The following is an 11073-nucleotide window of genomic DNA, read 5'->3' as shown; positions in this document are numbered from 1 at the left end:
CTGATTATTCCATGATCGTGCGAAGGTACAGCACCCACCACCTCGAGGGCAGCTAGGGATGAGCACTGGTTTTGGCACTTGGATCCATGTCCCATGAATTTCCATGAACAGGGGCTGGTTTAGCACAGGGCTAAATCGCTGGCTTTGAAAGCAGACCAAAACAGGCCAGCAGCACGGTTCAATTCCCGTACCAGCCTCCCCGAACAGGTGCCGGAATGTGGCGACTAGGGGCTTTTCACAGTAACTTCATTTGAAGCCTACGTGTGACAATAAGCGATTTTAATTTCATTTCATTCATCGTTGATAATTATAATTGGCTAGCAGGTATACATGACTTGAACCGCACTCGACGTTTCAGCCTGTCTCATCAGTGAGTGGTGACCCTCTGACTTGTCTGAAGAATCAAAATGTGTGGTTTTCGGGGAACCAGGTGTACTGCATACTCGGCACACTGCATTGCACAGTGCAACATTGGCATTGGAGTTGACTTAACTATTAACGTTTTCTTTGTGCTGAGATAGGAAAGTGTTACTTCCGCCTGTGTTTCCCAGGTCCTTTGGCTTCTGAGTTTTGATGATGAAAAGAACACACTGGCAGATGCAGTGGACAAGTACTGCATTGGTGTGCCACCCATCCAATGGTTGGCCTGGATTCCTCAACTTTTGACATGCCTGGTTGGCTCAGAGGGCAAGCTTCTTCTCAACCTCATTAGTCAAGTATGTATGTGCTTGTAAAGGTTAATACTGAGCTTTTGGTTATCAAGAATGAATAAGGATTAAGTTATTTATTATCAAATGTGCCTTGTTCACTGAATAAGAATGTCCTCCAACATTAACCTAGGCCTCTGATTTGCTCGTCCAATGATATTACCACTACACTATTGTGGCCTCCAGTGTTTAATGTTTCTAAATTTCCTGTTCAGTTTGTCAAAAGAAGCTGGCATTTTAGCATCACTATTGCTCCTACAATAGATTATTAATCCTCTGATATGTGTATTACATATTTATGTACCAGACACTATCAGTAACGTTATTCCTTGGAAAGATTTTCATATATTCCGGTTTTACTCCGTTTAGTTGCATAATGTAGCTGCAAGTTACCAAAACTATAGGTTATTGAAAAATAGTGTGAGCTTTCCTGCTAAATGAGTTTGACACAATGAAGGATCTAATGAAGGACATCAAAGGGTAGGCTTGTTAGAAAGTGTTTTTTTAATAAAAAAAAGGCTTCCAAACTACCGAATTTGTGTTAAATTAGCAAGGTGGGTAATATACAAGGTGGGGTGCACGGTAGCACAGTGGTTAGCACTGTCACTTCACAGTGCCAGAGTCCCAGGTTCGATTCCCGGCTTGGGTCACTGTCTGCGGAGTCTGCATGTTCTCCCTGTGTCTGTGTGAGTTTCCTCCGGGTGCTCCGGTTTCCTCCCGAAAGATGTGCTGTTAGATAATTTTGCCATTCTGAATTCTCCCCACCCCGGAACAGGCATCGTAATGTGGCGACTAAGGGCTTTTCACAGTAACTTCATTGCAGTGTTAATGTAAGCCTACTTGTGACAATGAAGATTATTATCGTTATTATTACATTGCTGCATAAACTCAGTTTATATGCTGCATAGACTAGATTTGTATTCCCTTGAGTTTGGGGAAGATTAAGGGGCCATTAATTGAAGCATTTTAGATAATTAAAGGATTTGTTAGGGTAGGCAGAGAGAAATTGCCCCCTCTGACAGGGAGAGTCCAGAAGAATGGGGCACAGCCTCAAAAAGTTGTACCATTCAGGAATGATGTCAGAAAGAAAAGGTAGTTTAAAAACCTGAAATTCCTTTCCCCCATAAAACGCCTTCAAAAATTTAAAAACTAGGCTTCCTGTACTAAGGGATAAAGAACCAAGGATATATTGAGTTGAGGTACAGATCAGCCATGAGGTAAGCTAATAGCAGAACAGGCTCGAAGGGCCTCCCCTATTGATTTCCATGTTGTATATCTTAAGTGACGAACCGTGGTCATGTTCATTCGTGCAAGGAGGGTAAAAGTTTTAATGCACAAAAACTGTTAAAGACTGTTCAGCATTTCATTAGCAGTCCCATGCATGCTGCAAATTATATCTTTTTACATTAACTGGCTATTTCTCACCTTCATTGCTGCGTTCACATTGTGTAAGATTATACAGTAATTGGCAAAGCTTGCAATGTAGTGTTGGGTCCATTGGGAATTGTAGCCTAATTTAAAGACTAGTTGATGTCATTATGTGTCTGTATTTTCCCCTCAGTTATCTGCATGAATGCTGTACTGGCACAGGTATCATGCACTTATTAAGTTGTGAAGAAATATAATAGCTGGGTTTCGCCAATTAATCGGCAATCAAACATTAGCTGTTTTATTATCGAAGGCATAAATACAACTCGGAAGGTAAAGTGTAATGAAACACATCACTGAAATTGTTGTTGACGAAGACAATTTCAGAAACAGTATCGTAATTAGTAAATGCTTGTATAGTTAGTACGAAAGGAAAGAACAGGATTACAAAAAAAGTATACTGTCCATCCGACCAGCTCTCAACTTTCACTCACTCCGCAGACACCACCAGCACTGTTCTCTCTCAAATTCCACACACACACTGCTTTCCTGGGCTGTCATGTCTAACTAAGTAGTTATTAGCTCAAAGGGCTATCCAAAAATAAACCTGCAAACTCCTTTTTATACCACAGCAAGTCCTGATGCTTGTTAGTAAGTCTGTCCAGTCTTTATTTGTTAAAGTAGACTTTAGTCGGGCAGCACAGTGGCACAGTGATTAACACTGCTGCCTGACGGCACCGAAGTCCCAGGTTTGATCCTGGCTCTGGGTCCACTGTCCGTGTGGAGTTTGCACATTCTCCCCGTGTTTGGATGGCTTTCGCCCCCACAACTCCAAACATGTGCAGGGTAGATGGATTGGCCACGCTAAATTGCCCCTTAATTGGATAAAACGAAGTGGGTACTCTAAATTTATTTTTTTAAATGTAGCCTGTACTCTTGTTTTATTTCACCTATATTTGCTAGTCTAACTAAAAGACGTTTTCCCTTTACAACCATCATTTGACAATGCAGGGTATGAAGCACAATGGATACGATAAACACTAAGTGGATACTTGTGTGTTTTATTGCTTGGTTGTAAGTGGGCCTTTTCAGGCTCATTTCTTTCTATCAGCTTAGGATAGATTATATCTCACCCATCGAGTGCTTGTCTTTATTGGTTGTGCATTGCAAAGTATCTCTCTGAAATGCTAAATTGACTCAGTGGGCAATTCAGCATGTCAGGGTGATTGCAAGTCGAGGTCTCCCTCCTGGACATGATGCTTGACGTTGGCTGAGGTTTCCCATGCAGCTTTGAGGGAATGCTGCTTTTGAGGGAGTCATTTCTCAGACTAAGGCCAAAGCTGCCATCCTCGTTTGGATGTTACCATCTTTATTGGATGCACAACCAATAAAGACAAGCACTCGATGGGTGAGATATAATCTATCCTAAGCTGATAGAAAGAAATGAGCCTGAAAAGGCCCACTTACAACCAAGCAATAAAACACACAAGTATCCACTTAGTGTTTATCGTATCCATTGTGCTTCATACCCTGCGTTGTCAAATGATGGTTGCAAAGGGAAACGTCTTTTAGTTAGACTAGCAAATGTAGGGGAAATAAAACACGAGTACAGATCCACGACATAGCTTTGGGGATCCCCTTTGGGGATGCACTGACTACCATTCCCAATTCAAGCAACATCACCAATCTAACGGGTGACATGGTTCCCAAAGCTCCCAACCATTGGGGGTTTTCCTCACTTCATGGAGGGAGGTCTGGGTCTTTTGTACTTTACTGATAGAGATGATTGTTGTGATTAGTCAATAGCTCCTGTGACTACCAGCATGATGGGAGGCGAGCTGGATGGATTTTCAGCCTTTTTCATTTAGCAATCCTTATTTTCCTACTGAGCTGATCATTTCATTTTAGGATCAAATGCTTTTTGCCTATATCGTGGTGCCATTAAGGGCAATTTGTTTACGCAGCACTTTGAGACATTGCCAAGATTTAAGATGAAATGTTTGGATACAACTTAATACCTGTATTCTTTTGTGTTTTAAGGTTGGGAGAGTGTTCCCCCAGGCTGTCTATTTCCCAATCAGGACGCTGTATTTAACCCTGAAGATTGAGCAGCGGGAACGTTACAAAAGTGGTAAGAAACTTGGTCAATATAGACATCGTAAGAAGTCTTACAACACCAGGTTAAAGTCCAACAGGTTTCTTTCAAACACTCGCTTTCGGAGCGCAGCTCCTTCCTCGGGTGAATGGAGAGGTATGTTCCAGAAACATTTATACAGACAAAGTCAGAGATGCTGGACAATGCTTGTAATGCGAGCATTTGCAGGTAATCAAATCATTACAGATCCAGGGAGTGGGATAATCACAGGTTAAAGAGGTATGAATTGTCTCAAGCCAGAACAGTTGGTAGGATTTTGCAAGTCCAGGCCAGATGGTGGGGGGTGGATGTGATGCTCTTGTACGAACGGGATATGGCGCTCGACTCATCGATCGACAGTTCCAACACGCCACAGCAAAAAACCGCACCGACCTCCTCAGAAGACAAACATGGGACACCACTGACAGAGTACCCTTAGTTGTCCAGTACTTCCCCAGAGCGGAGAAACTACGACATCTTCGCAGCCTTCAACACATCATCAATGAAGATGAACATCTTGCCAAGGTCATCCCCACCCCCCCACTACTGGCCTTCAAACAACAGCGCAACCTCAAACAAACCATTGTTTGCAGCAAATTACCCAGCCTTCAGAACAGCGACCACGACACCACACAACCCTGCCAGGGCAATCTCTGCAAGACATGCCAGATCATCGACTTGGATACCACCATTACACGTGGTAACACCACCCACCAGGTACGCGGTACATACTCATGCGACTCGACCAATGTAGTCTACCTCTTACGCTGATGGAAAGGATGTCCCGAAGCGTGGTACATTGGCGAGACCATGCAGACACTGCGACAACGAATGAACGGGCATCGTGCGACAATCACCAGGCAGGAATGTTCCCTTCCAGTCGGGGAACACTTCAGCAGTCAAGGGCATTCAGCCTCTGATCTCCGGGTAAGCGTTCTCCAAGGCGGTCTTCAGGACACGCGACAACGCAGAATTGCCGAGCAAAAACTTATAGCTAAGTTCCGCACGCATGAGTGCGGCCTCAACCGGGATCTTGGATTCATGTCGCATTATATCCACCCCCCACCATCTGGCCTGGACTTGCAAAATCCTACCAACTGTTCTGGCTTGAGACAATTCACACCTCTTTAACCTGGGATTATCCCTCTCTCTGGATCTGTAATGATTTGATTACCTGCAAATGCTCGCATTCCAAGCATTGTCCAGCATCTCTGTCTATATAAATGTTTCTGGAACATACCTCTCCATTCACCTGAGGAAGGAGCTGAGCTCTGAAAGCTCGTGTTTGAAACAAACCTGTTGGACTTTAACCTGGTGTTGTAAGACTTCTTACTGTGCTCACCCCAGTCCAACACCGGCATCTCCACAATATAGACATCAACTGTGTTCATCTATTCTCGAGCCAGCTGGTATAGCAACAGCTGGGTGGGTCTTCCAGAGAGGAGGGTCTCAGGGCCATGCTATCCTGCAGGTGTTGCAATTGGGCCAGGGGTAAGCTGTAAGTGGACTTTATAGTTCTGATCCAGTCTAACCCTCATGTACAACAAAATCCCCTCGGTCCTTCATTCCCATGTGGTCTTTCCATTCTCTCTTCCCTTTGTCTTCTCTGGTTGCAATTGGTTGCAGTAATTCAATTTTCTGGATTTGGTTATGAAAACATTACTTGTCTTTTAGATCATATAATATATATTCCCCTTGGAGTGGATGTCCATATTTGTGCTGGGCATTGTCAAACCTTGAGCCCTTGTATTAATACACAAGGCTGTATAATTAATGATATTCATCTCAGGAAATATTTGCAACAGATTGTGGTGCCCAGCTAAAGATTTTGTGACCATTTTCCAACATCTTTACAGAAGCTTTTTGTGATAACTAGTTGGAGGAAAATGTACTCAGCTGCCAGTGTGATTAGGTAGGGTGCAGTTATTTCCCACTCAAACATTTTCAGTGTTTTGTACTTTGACGCCTTGCTACCGGTTGTGTATTTGGGAAAAGGGAGAAAACTACCAGCGATCACAGAAAATATCTGGAAATATTGAGATATTAGTCCCATGTGTTAACTTGTACAGTGACAGTAAATTAGAATTTTGATGCATTGCTCTTTATTTAAAGTGGGTCTTTGATGGCCGCTTCTCATGGTTAAGATGTATTGTTTCGTACAAAAGGGGCTGGTTTAGCACAGTGGGCTAAATAGCTGGCTTATCATAGAATTTATCATAGAACTTACAGTGCAGAAGGAGGCCATTCGGCCATCGAGTCTGCACTGGCTCTTGGAAAGAGCACCCTACCCAAGGTCAACACCTCCACACTATCCCCACAACCCAGTAACCCCACCCAACTAAGGGCAATTTTGGACACTAAGGGCAATTTATCATTGCCAATCCACCTGACCTGCACACCTTTGGACTGTGGGAGGAAACCGGAGCAGACCAAGGCAGGCCAGCAGCACGGGTTCAATTCCCGTACCAGCCTCCCCGAACAGGCACCTGAATGTGGCGACTAGGGGCTTTTTACAGTAACTTCATTTCAAGCCTACTTGTTGACAATAAGCGATTTTCATTCAAAAGCAAAATATCCCATTGAGTGCAACAGAATCTCAGGTTTTGCTCATGCTGCCCGGATACAGGGAAAGGTTTTGGTGTCAGAGGAGAGTCTTTGAAGGCACGATGGGAGGCGGCAGAAGTAATAAGGAGTAGACATGCACAGAACCAAACCTATTTTTGAGAGGTTGCAACAAGTATTCAAAGTGCTAATATATTTCATTTTGGTTTTTTTTTGGTTTATCTATTAAAACTGAACCATTTACAATTTTACTTGAGGTAGAGATTCAAAAGAAGCTCCCCTCCCTATCTCAATCCTTCAAACACCAACAGTGCAATTTGTGCAGTTATCTTTTATGTTGTAAGAATTACTTTACTGGATTATTGACTACGCCGTTGGGCAAACTGAATTATGAATGTAAAGAAAGCTTCTAATAATTTAATTGTATGGGTAGAAGTTCCCTTTATTATCTCCGAGGCAGTGGAGCTCATAGGAATGCAGCTTTGAGTATGGGGCTGTCTGGCTAATGGAAAGATGTAGGTCAGTAATTCAGAAAAGAGGCTGTGTGGAGAGGAGAGGATGACGTTTACCCTGGCAGCTCTTGGATGGCATGAAGCTGAAGTCTATTGATAAGTATCAATCCTTGGGCAAAATGTGGGTTTGTATAGTGCATAATAGCTTGTTTTATTTATGAGCATGTGCCTGTGAGAATAAATATGTCCGTGTGTGATATTTTTATATCTATTTGCATCTTAACATTCCGATTGCATTTTGCCAGTGTTATTTAAGTTGGTATTCTTGGGTTAACTTGAGGGACAAGAAAAGCTGGGTAAAGCATTGCAACGACCATTTCAAGGCTTAACGGAAGGGAATGCTGAGGACCGCGTTTCTTTGTTGCAGACTCGGGACAGCAGCAACCGGGTTCAGTGGGCACCCAGTCTCACTCTGCCTCCGACCCTGGACCAATCCGGGCCACAGCACCCATGTGGCGCTGCAGCCGGATAATGCACATGCAGCGGGAGCTTCATCCAACCCTGCTGTCATCCCTGGAGGGCATTGTGGACCAAATGGTGTGGTTCCGTGAAAACTGGCATGAAGAGGTTTGTGTTTGTTTGGTTTTCTTCCCCACTTTCCTTTCTCCCACTCCCCTCTCTGCTCCCACCCCCTCCCCCCACCCAACTGAGACCCGTTCTTTAAAAATGCCTGAAGATGTGCTTTTTGTCCCTTTAGCGTGATACGTTTAATCTCCCTTTGCATTCAGCTGGTTAAATGTTGTTCGAAGGTGCATCTCCAAAAGTGCTGGAGATTGTTCTGAAGAATGAAAATTTGTTTTAATGGATGAAGCTTGTCCTTACTCCCTCCTTTTAGCTCTACTTCCATTCCTCCGCCCCTACGTTGTTTTCTGCCACTGCCCAAATTCCTGGGGTTGGGCCGACGTCACGTTCCGTCAGTGCCGCGTTGCAGCTGACAAACTTGGGTACAGGTGAAGATGTCATCAGTTGGCCCAACCTCAAAATTAGGTTTGCAAACCGCTCGCAAGGAGAAGGAAAAACTCACCCCCAGCACTTACAACATGTGGAACAAACTCCGGGACCGGGGGGGGGGGGACAGACAGACAAAAACCAGGAAATGCTGGAAAAACTCAGCAGGTTCTGATTTTTTGACGAAAGGTCATTGACCTTAAACGATAATTCTATTTCTCTCTCTGCGAAAGCTGACAGACCTGCTGAACATTTTTAATTTTTCCTATTTTATTTCCAATTTCCAGTATCTGCTGAATTTTGTTTTTGTGTTTGAACATGCGGTTACCTATAACCGGGTAGAAACTCTTAACAAGGAATTCCTTGGCTCGGCAAAATGGTTTTCCTTCTAGATTCCTTTTGTGCGATTTCTTCCTTCTACCCAGCACTGATCTAAAAAAAAAAATTTAGAATACCCAATTAATTTTTCCCAATTACGGGGCAATTTAGCAGGGGCAATCCACCTAGCCTGCACATCTTTGGGTTGTGGGGGTGAAACCCACACAAACACGGGGAGAATGTGCAAACTCTACAAGGACAGTGACCCGGGGCCGGGATAGAACCTGGGACCTCAGCGCCGTGAGGCAGAAGTGCCAACCACTGCGCCATCATGCTGCCCCATCCAGCATTGATAACCATGTGTGTTTTAATTAATAAACCGCTTAAGAGCAACATCGCCTTCGTAAGAATGGTCTTTTATTTTTTTCTCTTTGCCTTCAGGAGGGTTCATGTCGAGTTTTCCTAAGCAGTTTATTTTTTACCTGCAAAGCTGTCTCTAGTAGTCGGATCACTATTTGACCCACTCTTTTTGGACATCGTCTCTGAGGATGGTGGATGGCTGAAGCAAATCCTACCGTCACTGTAACTGTGGACTTTGCCCAGACACTGGCCCCACAGTTTTAATCAAGTTTGGCATAAACTATCTAAATAGTATTAAATAAACAAAGACTATTTGTTTAAAAAGAGGGAAGAAGTTGCTCATAACTCTCTGATTATCTGATGGAATTACGAGAACGAAGAGGCGGTTGAAGAAATTGTATTACTCACAAGTTTAGAATGCGGGAAGCAGGGAATCGTTGCTAAGCAAAGAGAAAATGCTGGAAAATCTCAGCAGGTCTGGCAGCATCTGGCAGGGAGAGAAAAGAGCTAACATTTCGAGTCCAGATGACCCTTTGTCAAAGCTCTTTTTTATTATTGCTTGAATCATTGCTAATGCCAGCTATGTCTGCATGAGCTGGCATTTCTGCTGTAGCTTCAAAGTTGGGGGGGGGGGGGGGGGGAAATCTAAATATTCCACTTGGCATATTACCGCAAGTGAAATCGTCTCACCCCCTCGCCATCCACCCCCTCTTCCCTTCAGGGGCAAACCAATTACCTCCTGTTATGGGGCAGCAGACACACGTAAACAGAATGTTGAACAGAAACTGACGGAAAACCATAAAACTGCTCAATCTCTACCTTAAACTCTGACAGCGGATCTTGGTTGTTACAAAGTGGAACTTTTAAACATACTCCAATAATTCACCTTTTTCGATTATCTGCCAGAATTAGTGGAATTGAGCTTTGCACTAAGTGTCACCTCATTGCATAGTTGTATGCCTTCTTTTGTTGGGGTAAATATAAAAGAAAATAATCTTTTTCTTATTTGTGCTGTGCTTTTCTTCATTCCAGTGTTTAGGGTGCGGATTGTAAACCGACTGGATACTGGGAATCATTGATTGAACACAATTTCTCATTTACACCACAGTATGATAAATAACAATGATTCGACTGTAATATCACGCTGCCTTGTTATGGAGTGAACTGTCGATTTAATGCCATTTGTGCATTTGATGCACTTCACTGTAGCTGGCTGGATCTGTATGTATCTGACTCCCTCCTCACTGCTGCCCCCAAAGCCATGCCCTTAGACTTGGCCAAGCAATGCATTGTGCAAGAACAAAGCTGCTTTCCCCAAAGTGTGCTGATTGCACGGAAAACCATCCCCAACCAATTCTAAATGCAGCTGAGAAAGAAAGCCATGCATTTATATCATGTAGTGTTTTAAGAGTTTTCTGCATTACAGCAGTGACTACACTTAAAAGTTACTTCATTGACTAATGTGTTTTGGGGTGTTCTGTAGTCATCATGAGTGGCACTATATAAATGTGAGATGTTTTTAAAGCCAGTGAAGTTCCCTTGAAGTGTAGTTGCTGCTGTAATGTGGAAAACACCACATCTAATTTGTGCACAGCAACATCCCACAAACAGTAATGAGTCAATGGCCAGAATTTTATTAAGTCACTTTTGTTGAAGGGTAAATATTGGCCAAGAATCTGGGGCGAACTCTCCTTCTGTTCTTAATGGTGCCATAGAATCATTATGCCCATCTGAGAGGTTGAACAACTCACCTGAAGGATGCAACTTGCAGCAATGCTTCTTACTGGGAGTGTTGGCCTGGATTTTGCACTCATATCGCCGGGAGCATGGGAGATTTCAAGCAAGACATAGTAAGATGTTGGATCCCATTAGTATATTGGGAAATGCTGTACCCTTTTGGTGGAATGGGGGTTGAGGAGTGGGGTGTATTTGGAAGAGAAAGAGATCTTTGGTCTCGGTGAAGATCATCTTTAAACTTTACTATGTGAGCTGCCTTATTTCACTGCAGATTCTTCTGAGCGCTGCACTGTCTAGCTGTCTTGTCACAACATCTTCAATATGCTAATCAACTATATTTCTGGAAAAGCAGGCGTTTCAATTGAGCACCAAATGCTTCGGTCACTGGAACTGGGATGCATAATAGTTCAATCAGGCAGTGAAACCC

The 11073-nt window shown here is 43.4% G+C and overlaps 1 protein-coding gene across 1 annotated transcript in view; it reads left to right on the top strand.

The window, feature by feature from the left end:
* The window catches only part of LOC119979047 (transformation/transcription domain-associated protein), a 213511-nt gene that overhangs the window by 164584 nt on the left and 37854 nt on the right, over positions 1-11073 (top strand). Inside the window, 3 exon segments of the mRNA XM_038821026.1 lie at positions 552-716; positions 4116-4206; positions 7651-7850. Coding sequence (XP_038676954.1) covers positions 552-716; positions 4116-4206; positions 7651-7850 — 456 coding nt within the window.

Source organism: Scyliorhinus canicula, chromosome 15 (assembly GCF_902713615.1).
Source record: "Scyliorhinus canicula chromosome 15, sScyCan1.1, whole genome shotgun sequence".
NCBI classification, from domain to species: domain Eukaryota; kingdom Metazoa; phylum Chordata; class Chondrichthyes; order Carcharhiniformes; family Scyliorhinidae; genus Scyliorhinus; species Scyliorhinus canicula.
Note: the sequence above shows the minus strand (reverse complement) of the source record. Positions and strands in the feature narration are given on the sequence as shown.